The sequence below is a fragment of the Bos grunniens genome, chromosome 11, assembly GCF_055505025.1.
Source record: "Bos grunniens cultivar Pamir isolate PY7600 chromosome 11, Bosgru_T2T1.0, whole genome shotgun sequence".
NCBI classification, from domain to species: domain Eukaryota; kingdom Metazoa; phylum Chordata; class Mammalia; order Artiodactyla; family Bovidae; genus Bos; species Bos grunniens.
In genome coordinates this window covers 39,946,408-39,966,256 of record NC_141175.1, presented here as the reverse complement: position 1 = coordinate 39,966,256, position 19,849 = coordinate 39,946,408, and the positions used below count along the sequence as shown (strand labels likewise).

The following is a 19,849-nucleotide window of genomic DNA, read 5'->3' as shown; positions in this document are numbered from 1 at the left end:
GCAATGACAAAACTAGGGAAGATTTCAATTTTGCCTAAAATTTAATAACAAATCATCTAGATATGATCAAAGCTCTGGGCTGGGAACAGAATGTTAACATACATAGCATGAGTTCCCATGGACATGACAGATACTGTTGAGAGAAAGACTGCTCAGTACCCTGGAGGAGTTAAGGGTATCCTTACAGCACAGTTCTTTCATTAAGAAACTAGAGAGAACCTGAAGCAGTGAAAAAATTCTTAAGACTGAAACCAAAGAAAGCTCAGGAATCACTCTATAGAGAACACGGCCTCAAAAAGTGCTCCACTCTTTATCAAGGAAACACATCCCTCAACATCTAGAAGCTGGAGCTATAATGATGCAGAGCATCATTGTGGGAGGAGCTAACCAGGCTGAGAAATAAATAAGCCCAGGACCACTGGCTGCAAGCAGAACATCTGACTCAGCGCTGCTGGCACTGACCAGTCCCTGCAGCTGTAGAGACTCCTGACTGACCTGTGCGGTTCGAGGTCACAGATTCCGTCTGAGATGGGAGGCGCTGAGGCACCGGGGGCTCCAGTCCTGGTATCAGACTCTCAACAGCAACATCAGCTTTTTCTTTTGTGACAGAGCATTAAGAGAGGAGAGGAAAGGGTGAGGAAAAGGGAATCAGAAGGTTCTTGGGATGATTCTGCAAAGGCTTTCTTCTGCAATTCTCTAAAATGCCCATCTCGGGCAAGATGGAAAGCATGTTAAGATTCTTTCTTTTTCTTGATTTGAGTGTCTGGGCTACCCTGACCAAGCAGGCACTACTGTGGTTAACCATTGTGTCTAATTTTGGTGATTCTCAGTTTTCATAAATAAATGCAGAACGGGAGCCACCCCAGCAGACCTCTTACATGTCAGAAGACATAGGCTGAAGGCACGTTAATGTCTTCCGGGAATTGTGCTTTTCTTAAGGGATAAACTTAGGGCAAACACGTTCTGTGTCTTGCAAAGGCAACTGGTCCATCCTGAGTCCCATGCCATGATGTAGCTGGAGGTACTCTTTACCATGCGACATCCCCCAGCTGGAGGCGCATCTCTCTGAAGGGTCATGGCATTTCTGAGTTCTGGGACTTCGTGCCCCATAGTACAGGGACTCCAGATATTTTATGGGTTTTGCCTGCCTTGTGGTTGGAGCACAAGAAAATGTAAAAGAAAGCAGATCAAGCCACCAGATCAAGATTCTACTCCTGGTGCTTCACCATGAGGCAAATGTTTTCTCAGTTATTGACACTTGGCACATATGGAGGCCTTCTAAAGAAGAATCTGCTACAGGCAAAGACCACCTCAAAACCAACTTCTTTCACAAAGCTTTTGCAATGAAATGTCAATTTTCCCACATTCCCCTTCATTCATAAGAAATTCACTCTAGAAATCTCAGTGTTTCAAGAAAGGCATAAATAATAGCACTCCCTTCTGCTGCGGGGAGGCAGAGAAAACACTCCTTTGGAGTGATAACAAGGGAAATCAACTAACCCTGGCTTCTGGTTCAGCAGAAGGCAATGCTTCAACACCAGGAGGCTTTTTAGCATTTCTACTCCTCTGCAGGGTTATTCAGTAGGGAACTGTTAACCAGTGGGTTGCCATTCTTGAAACAGACACACATCTCATGCACAACAGAAGACACAAAGAGAATGACTTTACCAATTACAGCATCAGAAGTGCTACCAAAAGGATCTGTCATAGGCAAGAGGTCAGGGAGCAGAAGAGAAGTGTCAGGAGATTTGAGTCCCTCAATTAGTTTTTCTAGGTTGGGCAGAGAAGTAAAGACAAAGCAAAAATGCAATGAGATATTCAAGTAAGCCAATCATTTACCATATCCTATGCAAACATTTGAGGGATCAAAATTTTATACAGGTTCAGCATAAAAACAAATAACTGCTAGTATCTTGTTAAAACCATGCTCTCAAAGTTTAAAAATGATTATTTCCCCAAATGAACTAGTCACTTTGTAAGGCATTCAAGATGCTGCCTTAAATGTGTTTGTTTTTAAATTTGCAGTATAATTTACACTGAATAAGAATACAAGTTACCAATTTTAAGAGTACAATTTGATGAATTTTGACAAACGTACACAGAAGCACCACTGAAATAATGAAGCAGAAGGTTTCCATCACCCCAAAAAGGACCTGTGTGCCCCTCTCTGGTCAATGCCTTCCTCTGAGCCCCAGGCCCTGGCAACAACTGATCTGCATTCTGTCCTTGTAGCTTTGCTTCTTTTCTGATGTCCTTCATTTAGCATGATGCAATTGAGATTCCTCCATGTTGTGGTACATATCAGCTGTTTGTTTTACTGCTGAGTGTCACTGTATGAATGCACTTCATTTTGTTGATTCATTCATCAGCTGATGGACTTTCGGTTATTTCCAGCTTTTAGTTATTAAAAATAAAGCTGCCATAGGGATCCCTATAGCTCAAACAGTAAAGAATCTGCCTTCAGTGCAGGAGACTCGGATTTGATCCCTGGGTCAGGAAGATCCCCTGGAGAAGGGAATGGCAATCCACTCCAGTATTCTTGCCTGGAGAATCCCATGGACAGAGGAGCCTGGCGGGCTACAGTCTGTGGGGTCATAAAGAGTCAGACACGACTGAGCGACTACCAACTATTACTACTAAAGCTGCCATAAACATACACATATGAGTTTTTGTGTGTTTGTATCTCCTTCTGAGCTTAGTTTTGAATCTCTCCCCTTTTTTTGAACTTGCACTTAGAAATGGTTTATAGCTCACCAAGAGAAGCAATGAAACCACACCTAGGTTTAACTTCAACAATCATTTACTGTCCGCCAACTTACAGCTTGTGACACTCCCAGTACTCATTATTAAACTGTCAAATCTTATAAAATTCACTTAAGCCTGCAGGTGGATTACTTCTGATGTCTTTTGGCTAAAGAACAAAAGGACATTAGAAGCCACCAGATTTGTCACACCTGATAACTTAATGTGTGATAACATGCACACTGTTTCCTTCCAAGACAAGTCTTTATAGACAATTCTTTCAACAACTCTCTACCTTTTAAAAGTAGAGCATTAACTTGACACAAAATAATGAATCACAGACTCTTAGAGAAAGAAAGGAATTAAGAGCTCATACTTCCTTTAACTTACAGAGACTGAGTGAGACCACACAAATTCTATTACTTGCCTAAGTAAAGGCCTGTCAACAATGTCTTTTCTACCTCAGAAATAAAGTGCCATTAAAATAAAACTAAGACATCTAAGAAAAAGCAGTGACAACTGTGTGTATATAATATCTTAATCTGTATTCTTCTAGGCTATTAGGAATAGAGATAAGCAAAGATGAAACAGATATTCACTGAGGGACAGAAGCCAGATTTTAGGTGACCTGTAATTGAGATGATCTGTAACTGCACAGGTGAAACAAAATAATGGATTTTAGTGTCTAGGCAAGATAACTTGCTTTGGTACAATTAACACTGCAGAAAAAGCCATTTTTATAGGTGAAACCAATTTACCATTTTTAGAAAGTATAATATGCGGATATATTGGAATTAAATACCAGTAAGCGACATTTCTCATTGATACCTAATTTATATTGAAGGAAGGAAGGAAAGAAGAAAGCAGCCTCTGAGCAGCAGAGGATGAAACTCAGGGTTCTAACCAAGTACACGAACATAATAACATCAGCATTACTCTTGAACTACAGATGACATGGTGAGAAAAGATGTTTAAAGTTTCTTGGGCAATTTTCTGCATACTGGCAAAAGTAAGATGGTTTTCCCCCCAAATCTAATTTTTCATTATTCTGAGCACTGGCTTTGGTTTTATTCCCCCCTAACAAGGACCTTTCACGTTAAAAAAAAAAAAAAAGTGATGATCTGCTTTTTTCACTTCTAGCACTCAGACATTTGCAATCTTATGAAGTCCTGGACAAAAGGGAAAGAGCCCACATGTCTTGCTTGTCTTTCACCGGAGGCCTGTTTGTCTTGGCCTGTCCAGTGAGTGGGTGTGACTCTGGGGCTGTTCCTGAAACGGATCTCCTTACCTGTAAAATGCAGACAGCTACCCCCCAACCTTTTCGTATTAGTCACTCAGACATCATCTCTAAGCCTTTCCCCACACTCTCTGTCACAGTAGCAACTTTCTGGAACACTCTGCTTTCACTTCTCTTACAGCCCTTGAAGGCAGGGAAGGTAGATTCTTAATTTCTGATCCCCAGTTCCCGGTTCCCTCTCGTCCTCTGTCACATCTCTGCCTTTTGGCTTCATTGGAGAGGTGGGGAGGACAGAGGATCGATGGCAGAAAGGCAGGTCCTTCAACAAGAATCTAATTTTTTATTAGCCATTAGCAAAAAACATGAGAGGGTAAAAGAATATGTGTGTGCATGCGTGCATATGTGTGTTTATGGTGATATATAATGGGGTGGGGGTGGGTTAAATGGCCATGTTTAAGAAGGCTTTATTGACCAAACCTCAAAGTAACAGGCTGCTCACATAGATAACCTGTATGGTCACTGCTACTTAAGAATATTCAAATATGGGAACTAGGGAAGGAGAAGCAGGGATCAGAGTTAAAACTAGGCACAAAACACGGAGTGAGAGTCCAGGCCACAGCCTGTGCAGAAACAGCTTCTTTCACTACCAGCACTCTTGCTGAGAGTGGGCAGTCCCTTACTCAGTGCTATTGTAACAAAGGTTGTCGCCTGCATTTGCAGAGTTCAATGCCAAACATTCTCATTCATTATTCACAAAACCCCCTGGAGTTTGGGAATATCCATGCAGTTGAGAATGGACATCAGAGACCTCGAGAATGTGTGACCTGTCCAAGTCACAGATGGGACATGGCAGAGGCTGGACTTGACTTCAAACTTTCCTCCCCATGCTGCACAAAGGGTCTGCCTAGCTTCATTACCAGAGAAGGGGTTTTCACAGACATGGTCTCATGAACAATGGTTAAGTTATAAAAGATATGTTAACACTGGAAAGAACTTCAGATCTTATCCAATTAGCCTTCTCATTTGCAGATGAGGAAACAGCTTCAGAAATGTGAAGCCACTTGCCTAAGATCTTCTAGCAAATAAGTCACAGAATTAACTAGGACTAGGACCCAGATCTTTACATACAGAGATTCATCCTTCTGGTTTAACTAAGGCTTCAACTGCTTTAAAGTGCACAGACTCAGGATTTGCCTGGTGGTCCAATGGTTAAGAATGTGCCCACTAATGTGGGGGACATGGTTCAATCCCTATCAGGGAACTAAGATCCCACATGCTTCAGCTAAGCCTGTGTTCTGCAACTACTGAGGCCTCGTGCTGCAACTACTGAAGCCTACACGCCTACAGCCCATGCTCTGCGACAAGAGAAGCAACTGCCACGAGAAGCCCACACACTTCAACCAGAGAGTAGGGCCCACTCGCCACAACTAGAGAAAAAGCCTGCACAAAGCAGTGAAGATGCAGCACAGCCATAAATAAAAGTGTACAGACTCCTAGAAGATAAATTTTAAGCTGTTACCGGTCATTTCTGGTCACTGTAAATGGAGAAATTGACGAGAAATTATAAGAGAAATTAAAAGAAAGGCTACAGGAGGCTGACAGCCTCTAAACCACAGCCTAGATGCCTCCTAAGTGTATCAAGGTCTGGTTTTGATATCCCTCATTTTACAAATTATTGCCTCTCTCACATTTTTATAAAAACACTCTGAGGCTGTGTATTATGACAGAGGAAAGAGTAGAGAGGGTGGTGAATCTAGGAAACTGGGAAGTATTCTTTAGGATTCAAAACCTTATGACCAAGCCCCACACCACCGTATGACTTGTTGCCATCTAACAAAGAATTCTATAGTTTAACTTGAATAATGGGAAGTGGCTTCCCTGGGAGCAAAAACAAAACCCAAATTCTGGGACAGCTCATACTTGAAATGCATAGAGGCTCACACTCTATTTCCCAATTACACAAAGTGACAGACCAGTGAAACCAAGAAATAATTCATAAATTGCATTTTGCAACGATCGAATCATCCCAAGAAACATTTTACAAGAGTTTTCAATATCTTCTGTGTTAGAAGCAAAAGTCCATGACTCCATCTTATTGCAGTATATGTGAAAAGCAGTGGACAATTATGGATAGAAGAAAATGATCCAGTTTTATATCAGTTCCTAGGCTGACTCTGATATTTTCAGATCCGGCTTCAGATTCTACATGTGTGTTGGAGGGAAAGGGGAGAAAATTCCTGGATTTGAGGAGGTTATTATTTATCTACTCTGATTGTAATACTGTACATTTTCAGCTGGAGTCTGCAAAATCCTCTCAAATAAATAAGCAACATGAAAGAGCCAAAGGGCCTGAGTTTACATTAGTTACCTAATTTTTCTAAGCATCAGTTTTCTCACCTGTAAATACAGGTTAAGAACTACTTTAAAAGGTTGTCAGGATTAAATGGGCATATTTATTAGAAATTAATGTGTGTGTGTGTTTATAAATTGAAATACTTAGCACATAAAAGAGGTGTGAGATTACAGTAGTGAAAATGGGTGAAATTCTAGAATTTTCTCAAATGCCTTGGTATGAGAATAGAATAAGCAGAATTCCTTGAATAATGTGAAGTGGGAGGTGGAGGCAGCATGTAGAGAGGAAAAACAGGTGAGGGAGGTGGGAGGGGGGTTCAGGTGGAGAGGACACACATATGCCTGTGGCCAATTCATGTCAATGTATGGCAAAAACCATCACAATAAAGTAATTATCCTCTAATTAAAACAAATAAATTGATTTTTTAAAAAGAATAACATTAAAGGTAAAAAAAAAAGAACCAGGGGACCTGGGTTCTGCACAAAGTTTGTGTGGCACTTTGGGCAAATCACTGTCTCTCTCTGGATCTAAGTCTTCCCACCGATAAAATGAAGATAAACTTAAAGATGCTATCAACCTCTAAAAGTTCAATCATACAATATGAGGGGAAAACCAGAAAGTAGGAACTGGTTGCTTAGAAGACAGATAGCTGAATGATGACACTGGAGCTCTGAACTGGTACTGACGGCAGAGAAGGACACCCGGAGGACTCCTCAGTGACATGGGCAGGAGCTAAAATGAGTGGCCCCAAGGTGGCAGGTTTTGGGCAATGCAGAGAGCTGTTCATCCTGCAAACTCAGCTCAGACATGCCCAGCCGGGTGAACAGGGAATGAGGCTGGGGGGAATATCTAAACTTGCTTCTCATTTGAAAAAAGAACAAATTGCAATTTTTTTTTACCCTAGTATAAAAATAATATCTGTTTACTGTATAAAATTTGGGAAATATAAATAAGCTACAGGATAAAAGTTAAACTACCCCAAATTTCCCTTGTAGAGATAGCCACTGTTAAGTGTTTTTTGGGAAGATATATTTATTTTTGGCTGCCCAGGGTCTTCGTTGCTGCACAGGCTTTTTTTCTAGTTGCGGCAAGCCAGGGCTACTCTAGTTGCAGTGTGCAGGCTTCTCACTGCAGCAGTTTCTCTTGTTGCGGAGCACAGGCTCTGGGACACGTGGGCTCAGCAGTTGTGGCTCCCGGCTCTAGAGCACAGGCTCAGTAGTTGGGGCTCACAAGTTTTGTTGCTCTCCCTGACCAGGGATCAAACCAGTGTCTCTTGCATTGCAAGGCAGTCTTAACCACTGGATCACCAGGGAAGCTCCACTGTTGAGTTTTAAACAAATACTCTTTCATTCTTTTCCTATATAAACTGATTGTTCAATGAATATTTAAGCATACTCATGTCTTCATGGAGATAATGTATTAGAAAGGAACTGCTGTCAATAAGGAAGTAAAATCTCAAAGACCACATTATCCACCCCAAGAGCTGTACTAATGATGTTCCCACAAGCAGGATCAGAGTGTGTCCATTTTCTGATCCCTTCACTAAGCATGAGGCACTGGGTTATTTCCATCTTTACCAAGCTGACAGCAGAAGCTGAGCACCTCACTGCTTTATAATTGGTATATTATATATACCAATTAAATGATAGTAAACTTTAAAAAAATATTCCTTACTGATAATTCATACTTTATTTTATGAATTGTCTTCTCTTATTTTCCCGTTGGTGGTATTTTCCTATCACATTCTCAGTACTATAATCAGTTCTTTCCCAAGTCTCTAGGCTTCTCAAAAATGAGTCAGATTAAGTCCTTGGAAAAGCACTGAAATCACAGTTAAAAGACTGAGAAGGTAGACTGCTAAAGAAAAATGGATGCAGAATTAGTTAGCCTGGACAGTGGAGACCAAGACTGCTTTTGAAGGAGAGGACTGTTAGAACTTAGAAATGAAGGAAGGAGTGAAAGGGTCTTCTCTGAGCACCACCCCTCTCCTTCAAAGTAAGTCAAATGGCGTCAGGGACTAGGAGAAGAGAGGAGAAGGCAACTGCTGGAGCTGGGGGCAGGAATTCATCCATTTCAGATGTAGATCCCTCTCCTCTCAAGGTTTAGTTATTGAAAACATATATCACAAAAAGGGTAATAAATTCTTCATAAACCAGTCTAAGGATAGATAATCAGAACCACTTCCTGGCATGAGACCAGGGAATACTGCAAGTTGTAAAATTTCTCTCTTAAAATCTCAAAAATGAGGATAGATATCTATTTATACAGACTAATAAGACTAAGGGCTTGCTCAGGGCCCATTCCAACCCTAATGAGAAATAGGCATGAGGAATAAAGCAGAATGAACTTAAGACACAGAAGAGCCAGATGCAAGCCTCATCAAAAAAGATGATATGGCTGCTCCAGCTGTGTGGCTTTGGAAACTGTATGTCGTGTTGACTTGGGGTGTGAGCCCTGAAGTCTTGTAACAAGAGATTCTGTTTTTAGAATTTAGCCACTCTAAACAGCTCCTATCACTGAGAAACCAGGCACTAAACTGTGACATCTGCACGCTGGAATCAAAAGTCAATCTCCATGACGCATTCTAAGTCCATTTTAGAGAACTGAATCTGTGGGAAGAAAAACTTTCCAGAGTAAAGACACGCACTCTGATCTACTTTGGACCTTTTAATATCACAAGATGGCAGTAGGAAGTGAGGAAGATGCCAAGCAAATAGCTCTGAGAAGAATGCCAATCTTAACAATAAACTACTAAGGAAATGCAGCTTCTCTTGCCTGCTTGTCGAAAGAAGACAGAGGGCTGTAAGCCAAGAAGTATTTTTTTTTTAAGTTATTAATTCTAGGAAGTAGTGCTCATGGGGCAACTAATGCGTTCTTGCTTAGTCTTGTGGAACACTGATGTCAAAAGCTCAGTATGAAGGGGTTGCTATAAAAATCCTTTCCTCAAACTCTGAGCACTGCTGGCAGAAATGTAAAGATGTATAGTCACTGTGGGAAACAGTATGGTAGTTCCTCAGAAAACTAAAAACCGATTTACCGTACGTCCTAGAAATTCCATTTTCGGGTACATACCCCAAAGAATCTTGAGTTTTGAAGAGACATTTGCACAGTCATGTTCACCGAAGCATTATTCACAACAGCCCAAAGACAGAAGCAAACCATGTGTCAACTGACGGATGGATGAGCAAAACACAATAGAATATTATTCAGCCTTAAGAAGAAAGGAATTTCTGACATATGCTACAATATGCATGAACCATGAGGCATTATGTCATGTGAAATGTTAGTCGCTCAGTCATGTCTAACTCTTTGCAACCCCATGGACAGTAGCCTGCCAGTCTCCTCTGTCCCTGGAATTTTTCAGGCAGGAACAGGGTTGGAGTGATTTGACTAAAACCACCTAGCTACTAAGTAGCTAGAACCAAGCTCTTACATGTTCAAATCCGTTCCTGTATTTCCCTAAACCTTAAGGTGAGCTCTCTAGTCAAAGGCCTGATTGACCTGGGATGGATGCAAAGGAGACCACTAGCTGCCTTGGGCTGTGGGCCAACAAAGAGCAGGGAGCTCAGTCACACAGAATTAGGGCCTCCCTCCCTCACTCACAAGGCAAGAGACTGCGTGACACACCCACCCATTTGTATTATCTGTAGGCTCAAAGGATATTATATGTGTAAACATTTAAAGAGCATAAAATAAATGTCAAGTCATAGACACAGTTGTCAGGAGACTGAGGTTCCATGACTCTCACCACCAGGAAGGATGAGTGTGGGAGGGGAAAGCGCGTATGTAAAACCAACCAACCAATACACCTGACCAGTGTCCACCATGGGGTGGAGAGAGTGACCAACTGCTTGCTTTGAGGGGCAGGAGACAAACCCGCAGTCTGCCATGGGACCAGAGACCCTAAATTCTCAGCCCTTTCCTTACTGCAGTATTTCAAGATGCTGCGGAAGGATATGGGGACAAAGAGCTATAACTGAACACTGCTGAATGTGCCACAGGCTGGGCATTGAAGTAAATGAAATATTCAGACACAACGGTCACATGCCATCCTTAGCCCAAATTCCAGACAGCAGCATGAAAAGAGGGAACTGAGGATCTGCTGAGCTTAGCTACTACTTTCATCCAGGGGTTTGGCAGCTTCCTGACATGTGGGCTGTGGGCTGTTTATATCTCCTCAAACAGTGGGTAGCAGGCCTGGATCGGGGTTGGCAGAGTCACACATGGAAGGCTATGGAGCTAGGAGTCTGGGGTTCGGTGTTTGGGGACAGAAATGGAGAGTAATGGGACCACCAAAAGCCTTTCAGCCTCAGGTTTTGTTTAATTTATTCATCTGATCTGCAAATACTCAGTGAGTGCCAGCTATGCCCAGCACTATTCCCGACACTGGCAGTACATTGGCAAATAAGACAGACAAAGTCCCTCCCTCAGGACCTGATGTTCTGGTGGGAACTGAACAAGCAAACAAGAGGCAATGAAGAAGCAAAAACAGACAATGTCACGATAGGTGCTGTGAAGAATAAAGCCAGGGAGCGTGACTGACAGTGCCCACAGGACCACATTGGGCCTCACTGAGAAGACAGCATTTAAGCTCAAGACCCAAATGTCGACTGACAAGAAGGAAAACCTTTCCAGGCAGAGTACCAGAAAGTGCAAAGGCCCTGGGGTGGGAATCAGGTCAGCTTACTGAAGGAAGAAATGAGGGGATGAATGCTCTGAGCTCAGGGCAGAGGGGCAGCCAAGGGCCAGAATCATTAGGGCCTTGTGGGTGTGGTAAGAAGCCTGGATTTTTTGCTCAGTGATTTGAGAATTCAAAGGAGTAACATGTATGATTCATGCTTTCATCCTCTGGCTTGTGCCAAGAGGCCACCCTTCCAGCTTCTGCAGTTCATGGGCTATCTGGGTAAGAACAAGGCATGAACCTGAAGGGGTATCTGCTTGAAACTGGCCTGTCTAGGCCCTGCCAGGCATACCTGAAAGATGCAACAGAGAAAAGGACCTCCATTTGACACCTTTCTTTTCATTTCTTTAACTACCCTCCCTGAGTCATTCCTTAATTATTTTAAGTATTTTTGACCTACCTCCAGGTCCAGCCAATACACAATACTACCTGATTAAGGCAAATTTCTGCTTCTTCTTAGAAGGGTCAACAAACTATCTAAAGAAATAAAAACTGTCTTGGTACCCCTAGCTGTGGGTCTGTTTTGTAAGTAGAGGATTTCCACATCACAATCCCTTCCAATAATGAAGCAATCAATCAAATAAATCCCTCTGACATTTTGAGAGAGAAGAAAAAACCAAGCAGATTCTTTTAGTTCAAGAAATCGACAGGAGTAAGAATGAGGAAAAAGAAAAACTATCAACAGCAAAATGACCTCCAGTTATTTCTAAGGGGCTGGATCTATTTGCTTTTTGAAAGGGACTGATCAAGAAGGAAAGGGCAACTTCTGTCCCTCACATCATGCGCCTCTTCCCCTAAGAGAATGAGGAGGGGAGCAAAGGGAAATCTTTGGCATCATGAACCCCAACTGGAAAGCATCCAAGCATTGTTTTGAAAGCTGTTTCAATCAGACCACGCTAACCGTTTCTTACTTTTGCAGATTGCTTACTTAAAAATCAGTACACGACAGATTGTATGGGAGATGAGAACTACTTATCTTGATGATGAAAAGTCAAGCTCAGACAGTGGAAAGTAGTGGAACCTAGGTCTCCTGACTCATTCCCTATCAAATTTTATTATGTATTTTTATCTTATAAAAATCAAAGCACATTAGAACAAAACAGGAACAGGAAGTCACTCATAATCCAATCAGTATACTATACTATTAGGATTTTATTCCTTCCATCATGTGCTTGTAGGTTCCCCCGCACATACACTGTTAACATCACACTGGACTAAAAGTTGTTTGCAATACACATGCCCTTTACATCACCATTAACACAGTCGAGGATATGAAACTTAACATTGGTATGATGTGGAATACAATTTGGTATAATTTGAGCTGAATTTACTGTCTTTGCTAAGGATAAGTGCCTTCCAAGTGAATTTTGGCCCTTTTATTGAGACACAGTAAAAATATACAACAGTACCTATTATTAGGTCTTGGACTGCAGGTTGTTCTCACAGTCTTTAAAACAGAACTCTCAAGAGGCCCTGTGATGTAACTTAACTTCAGTTTTATTTACCTACCTGGTGCATCAGGTACTTGAAGAGGAATGAAAGGATCAGATACACTTAGAAGAGGAAGGCTAGAATCCATAGTCTGCCCACCCTTCCTTTTTTCAGCTGGAGTTGGTTGGAGGGGAAAGAAGGGTCAAGGAGACAGGGAAAAAAGAGAAAAGCAGAAAACATCAAGTAAATCTAGATGTATTTACCATCTATTAACCCAACTCAAATTATAAAGTAAGTCTAAATTTAGAGACAGAATAAAGAGAAATGAGTGGATATAATTCAATGTAATAGCAAAATACGTATGAGATATACACTCTGGTCCTTGCAGCACAGTCTGAGATGCAGTTAATGATAAAACGAGAATAGCTGTACATCTGAAATTTCTCTTCTTCCTTAGATACTGCAGTCTAGAGTGATCCCTTTCAGAATTCCTACAGCAATACTAGCCCCATCACACATTTTGGTAGGTAAACAAACTCTATTGTGTAATCTAGAATATGTGTATAGGTACTTCTTTTGTACCCATTTCCCTCTTGAGGTCCTTTGGGGACTGAATCCTGTTCTATCACCAAATGTCTAATGTAATGCTAGGCAAACAGAGAGACAGAAAGAGATTTCTTGCCTATTGCAAGGTTAGACAAGCCCTAACCTCTGGACAACCTCTACCATACTATTGGCATTCACTTTGTATTTGGCAAACTTACAGATTTACAAAAAATCTATACACCTTAAGGAATACCAGAGCTTGAAGGGATCTCAGGATTTTCTAGCACAATTTTCTTATTTTTCAGAAGAGAAAATGAAGCCCAGAAGTTAAGAGACTAACCAGAGGTCCACCAGCAGATCCATGATCAAAACACAAGTCTCCTAGTTCCTACTTTACCATGTTGTACCTTGCATTTTAATAATCAGTTTGTTTCTGAATTAAAATCTAATCTAGCCTTTTATAAAGTGGATGTACAAAAAAGTTTTAATTTTCAAATAATTATAGAATCATAGGAAGTTGCAGTACATAGAACCCTGTGAACCAGCTTCCCCCAGTGGCGAGTTCTTATAATTATAGTTCATTATCATTGATGCTGGTGCAATTCTGTTGACTAACCTCTATCCCATTTATGTAAATTTTCACATGTATTCATTTGTGTGTATGTGTGTGTATACACACAGTTCCTTGTAATTTGATTCTATGTATAAATTAGTCTAAATACCACAACAATAATACACAACTGTTCTATCAGACAAAAATCTTCCCTGTACACCCACTCCTTACTCTTCTCCTAATCTAATTTTGTCATTTTGAGAATATCATTAAAGTGGGCTTCTAACTAAGCTTCGTTAAAGGCTGATGGAGGAAGAGAAGGGTAAAAATCACAGCTTTTAAGTCTTTGAAATATATTAAAATGAGATACAATGAAATATATTCAAAGAAAAATAACAAACTATGAAAAAATATATATAGCATAACTCAATGGCAACCCACTCCAGTGTTCTTGCCTGGAGAATCCTACGGACGGAGAAGCCTGCAGTCCATGGGGTTGCACAGAGTCAGACATGACTGAAGTGACTTAGTAGTAGTAGTAGCATAACTCATTTTGAAAAATGTATGTATGCAGAAATAAAACTATGGACGTAAATATTGTAAAACGTTAGCAACGCTTTCCTCTTGGAGTGGGGTTATGAGTTTCTTAATCTTGCTTCTTTGGGGTTTTAGCAAATGAACGTATATAATTTATCAACCAAAACCTATTTTAAAAAAAGAGGTACAATGTCAAGTTTTAATCATCTGCCCGTTTCTCCTCTAATGTCATCTGCCCGTTTCTCCTCTAATGTATGGACATAGTTTAGTAACATTTTTGCAGCTTTTACCATAAAAATGTTAATGATAACCCTTGTGTCATCCTCCCCACCTCATTGCCACATTTCCTGCTTAGCTCCTCCCTTGGTTGGTTAGAAGGTCTAAAATCAGTGAACCATCTGAGCTTGATTAGAAACCTTCCAGAAAATATTGCCACCCTGAACTTCATCAAATGGGGACATATTCATTTCTGGGACTTAGATATAATTTTCTTTCATTTGTAAAGAATGAAGATTCTTCTTCATTCACACTACAAATATGAACATAGAGAAAATACCAAATGTTCACAGAAAATGCTGCATAAACCGAGAGAAAAAGACGTTCTGTTATGTCTGCAAAAGCTTAATGTCATTGATTTATAAGATTTCTGAGATGTGTTTATGACTACAACTACTGTGCTGGGCTCTCAGGTACAAATCTCTACTCTGTCATTCTCCACCGGGGACCTTGGGCAGGTCACTCAGGCTCTTGTGGGCTGTTGTGAGGGATCACTGGAGATAAAGTGAATAAAAGCACTTACTGGGCTTAGTGTGTAGCAGGTATTCAACATATGTACACTTTTATTACAGCCCTAATTTTACTCAAATATGTGTTTTCTAATTGTTGGGCCTTTAAAAAAACTGCTATTTATAGTCTTCAAAGTAAGCATAAAGGGGAGAAGACACAAAAATAAAAGCAAAAAACAACTCTTTAAAAAAACAGTTTATACAGACAAACAACAAAACATAAGATATATAATAAGTTAGAATTAGGCATTAAAACTGGAAGTGGATGGAAAATGATTAGGAACGTTTGTCATTAACATTGACGAATCCAAGCTCCTATCCTTTGGCAGAAAGCAACTCCTTTCCTTCACTCAACAAGACTGTACCGAGCCAAGCACTGTACTAAATGCTGGGATTCAGCAACAAAGAAGACTCTCCTAGAGCTATCCACGACCCTCTTTTCCTACCCACACCATACCTGGTCATCACTGTGATGTTTCATCTCAAGGACAATGACCAATGCTTTATACATCTGGTATAGTCAAACTAAATATCCAACCCTGAGCACTTTAAGCCAGACCAAAATACCAATAAACTTAAAAATTCTACATCCAGACAACAAAGCTAAAAATAAAAAATAACACACAAAAAGTTTTAACTATTTAATATTTGAAGTGTACACCTTCCGAATAACTCCAATGCCTATTTCAAAATACTGAAAACATCATATGAAGACTTATGAGATACAATTAAAACTTGAGTTTTTTCTTACAAGGGAAACACACAGCTATTAGAAAGCACTCTCAATAACAGTATAATCCTCAAAAGGTGGGGTAGGGTGGGCAACTGGAAAAAGGCGACAAGGGAGTAATAAATTATGTGTGAAAAAGTCTTCCTGGAGATTACAGTCTCCCTCCCCACACTCACGCTGGTTGAAAATCTCTCTTATATTGAGAGAAAAACTCTAAATTTTTTTTTAAAGAATTAAAAAATTTACTATGTATTCTTTTTCAAATCAGCAAAGTGGGCCTAAAAAAGGGAACTGCAATCAAAAAGATAACGGCAACAGTCAAAGAATTAGAAGACAGAAAAACAGTTCTATAGAGTTATCTTTGAAAGATAATAAAATAGCAAATCTCTAGTTAGAGTTACCAAGAAAAAGAGCAACACAAATGCATACAATAAAACTGATGTATGGCAAGAAAATACTACAAAAGATTTCAATGTGCTCTTCCACCTTATTAAAAAAATTTTGAAACTATAGATGATTTTGTAGGAAAATATTACTAAATTTGCCTTATTATGAGGCAGAATACCTGAGAGAGGAAGTTCTAGAGCCAAATGTTAGGACACTAGCTGTCCTAACTCTGCTATTTACTAGCTATGCGACTCTGGGAAAGAGACTAGTCTGTACTCAGTCACCTCAACCATAACTGATATGCAGATGGTATGGCAACCTTCGAGGGTTGTTGAGAGGGTCAGATGAGACAATACTTATATAGGACAAATGACAAACTGTAGGATTGCCTACAATATATGACACATGAAGTGCTCTTACATATTAATAAGAATAAAACAAACATAGAACAATAAAAAAAAAGGACACAAACAACACAAATTCCAAAAGTAATAAAAATGGCCAGTAAACAGTGTCCTCTATCTAAAACCTCTAAGCTGGTCTGGGTAGGAAAATGAGGTGAAAATTACTCATCTATTGTTAATTGAAATAAAATTTGATTAGCATTCTTGGAAAGTGATTTGGATATAGGTATCATAAAGCCTTAAATACATATATATCTGTTGATTTAGCAAATAATCTCCTAGAAGTTATCTTAAGGAAATGGTAAAGGATATAAATAAAAACTTAGCTTCAGGAATGTTTACATGGTGAAAATTAGTAACAACCTAAGTATTCGTCAGGAGAAGGAAATGGCAACCCACTCCAGTATTCTTGCCTGGAGAACCTTGTGGACAGAGGAGCCTGGTTGGCTGCTGTCCATAGGGTCGCACAGAGTTGGACACGACTGAAGCAACTTAGCATGCATTGAAGAAGGAAATAGCAACCCTCTCCAGTGTTCTTGCCTGGAGAATCCCAGGGACAGAGGAGCCTGCTGGGCTGCCGTCTATGGGGTCGCACAGAATCAGACACGACTGAAGCGACTGAGCGGCGGCAGCAGCAAGTATTTGTCAAAAGTGATGTTAAAGACAATGCTATTATTCTTCCACTAAAAATCATGTTATAGACTAATATTTATCAACATGGAAAACTAATTCCCATATAATGTACACAAAATGAATAACAAACTGGACAACAGAAAGCTCCTCCATAGTAAGAACCTCTGTAGTTACAGAGGCCATATTATCACAATGCAACTAAAATATATCTTAAGTAACTTTAGGGTAAAGAAATCAAAACTTAAAAATGTCCAGAAAACAAGAATAAGACAGCATTACGTATTAAATATTACGGAATGACAGCCAAAGTTCTAATAAGAAATAAATTTATGAGGTTAGAAAAACTACTAACACACATAGAGAAAGCAGGAAGAAAGAATATAAAGAGTTAAAATCAGTAATTAATCAATATAATTTAAAAGATCAATTTTGAAGGATATCAGATTCCATATCCTACAAAGAACATAATCAAAACCTTACATCCATTGCTGAGGAATTTATAACAGTAAAATGTTGACATAAAATTAACGTTTAAGAAAGTGGTACTTGGTTAAATATATTAGGATATATCCACATAAAGGAATTTTATGTAGACAATTTAAAAGTTACATTCGAGGAGTTTCTCTAATGATATAAGGGAAAAAATGCTAAATTTTTAAAATAAAAATCAGGCTTTAAAATGTGACTATAAAAATGTATGCTGGAGTCATAAACTGAGGGTGAAAATTGTGTACAAAACTGTGGACACCTGTGTGTTCATAAAGAAGAAGATCCATAACTTTCCTCAGATTCTCAAAAGATCTCTGTGACCCTAAAAGGATTAACTGCTACTGACAGACATCAAAATGGTATCCAAAATGTTATTTCTTGTGTTAATTTCTTGGGGATAAGATCATGGAGCTTTTAACTTTCTTCTCTGTACTTTCCTATAAATTACTAAATAAAACATATTGTTTATTAATAAAAGGGAAAATTAGGTTTTTACTATTACTTCGAGAATTTTTTAAAAGTCTCATTTAAAAAGACCTCTCTCGTTCGATGCACGATACTGGATGCTTGGGGCTAGTGCACTGGGACGACCCAGAGGGATTGGTATGGGGAGGGAGGAGGGAAGAGGGTTCAGGATGGGGAACACATGTATACCTGTGGCGGATTCATTTTGATATTTGGCAAAACTAATACAGTTATGTAAAGTTTAAAAATAAAATAAAATTAAAAAAAAAAAAAAAAAAGACCTCTCTCTCCCCCTAGAAGCACAGACACACATGCACAAAAACAAGCACAGCAGAATCTCAGATATAGGACAGAACATCTAATTCTCAGAATCCTCCCAGTCATTCCAAAGAACCTAAGCAATTACAAGACAGTAACAGAGTGATGTTTCTGAAATTTAGAAATATTTGCTTAAAAACATGTCTATGGACTTGAGAGAACAAATCCTGTATATTACTGCCAGATCATTCTGACAATCTAATTCAAAGAAACTCTAGATCATTTTTCAATCCCCATCTTTTTTTAGGAAATCTTTTGAATGAAGGAAAATATGTTAACCCCAGGATCTGGGGCTCGCTGGCATGCTAGGGTCATCTGTGGACTGGAACCCAGTAGTGGGAAGGTAACAACAGTGAAGTCTTGAGTTACAGGTGTCTGCCATACTAACCAGTTCCAGCAGAAAATGAGGAAGCAGCAAAAGCATCACCTTGGGTTGGTTGAAAGCCTGGGATCAAACTCTCAGCAGAGCCTCCAAGCTTCTCAGGATACTTGCCTGGAAGGACAAAACACCACTCAGTTCATCCCAGGAGAATCCCACAATGCACACCCAGGCAGGAGGTGAAGAGCATCCTCCAAATTGACATCACTCTTGACTATTTTTACTGCAGAAAGGCAGCACCTTGGCTATTCAAAGGTCCTTATCTAGCCACTGCAGTAACTGAGAAACAGCTGAGCAAAGAAAGGAAGTCTGAAGCCCTGAAGCTTGAGCATATTACTCACAGCAGAATGCCTTCAGCCTTCACACTGAGTCCATTTATCTCTACATAATTCTAATGAGTGTGATAATCTGTTTTCCACATTAGAAGCAGTCAGGAGAGCGAGTGAGAAGAAAGATGGCAGTACTGAGATGTTATGAGGGATGGGCACAATGACAACAGCTTAATGTAAAAGCCAACAGCTGAATAACAAGAAGAGTGACAGGAAATTATTAAAAAATAGAGACAAGAATTTTAAAACTAGGGCGTCACTTAATAGAGTGCAAAATACTAATTTTCAGTAGTCCATGAAGGTGTTTCTATTTATAATCTAGAGCAATAGGTGGTATACATAATGATAGCACAAACTGACAATGAATGTCAAAGGAAATTAAATCCTATTCCCTATGAAGACTAAAAACAAAAGGGGGCAAGAAAGCATATGGATTTTGTTGTTGTTTAGTCGCTAAGTCGTGTTCAACTCTTTTCGACCTCATGGACTGTAGCTCGCCAGGCTCCTCTGTCCATGGAATTTTCCAGGCAAGAATACTCGAGTGGGTTGCCATTTCCTTCTCCAGGGAATCTTCCCAACCCAGAGATCGAACCTGCATCTCCTGCACTGGTAGGCAGATTTTTAGCACTGAGCCACCAGGGAAGCCTATACATATTTTAAATGATGTCCATAAAATAACAAAACTAAAATGTTTGATCAAAGCTCTTATCATTCACTCTATTCTGATCATTCTTTTAGCCTGTGCTTTTGTTGACACTAAGGTACTTTTTTTTGAACTGTATCATATTGGAGAATTTTTCCCAGGGTATATACTGTTGTTTTCTGGCGAGGAGGGAGGGAGAGAGAGAGA

At 39.8% G+C, this 19,849-nt stretch overlaps 1 protein-coding gene across 25 annotated transcripts in view; it reads right to left on the bottom strand.

Annotated features, from left to right (window-relative positions):
• The window catches only part of AAK1 (AP2 associated kinase 1), a 171,755-nt gene that overhangs the window by 23,173 nt on the left and 128,733 nt on the right, over nt 1-19,849 (bottom strand). For 15 of the 25 annotated variants that reach the window (XM_086326220.1, XM_086326222.1, XM_086326223.1 and 12 more), the window contains 4 exons: nt 18,680-18,784; nt 12,523-12,618; nt 1,669-1,770; nt 496-597 (listed from right to left, as the gene is read on the bottom strand). In XM_086326220.1, the coding sequence (XP_086182346.1) occupies nt 496-597; nt 1,669-1,770; nt 12,523-12,618; nt 18,680-18,784 (405 nt within the window). The remainder of the gene's footprint in view (nt 1-495; nt 598-1,668; nt 1,771-12,522; nt 12,619-18,679; nt 18,785-19,849) is intronic. The other 10 variants (XM_086326233.1, XM_086326243.1, XM_086326244.1 and 7 more) reach the window with 4 other exon arrangements.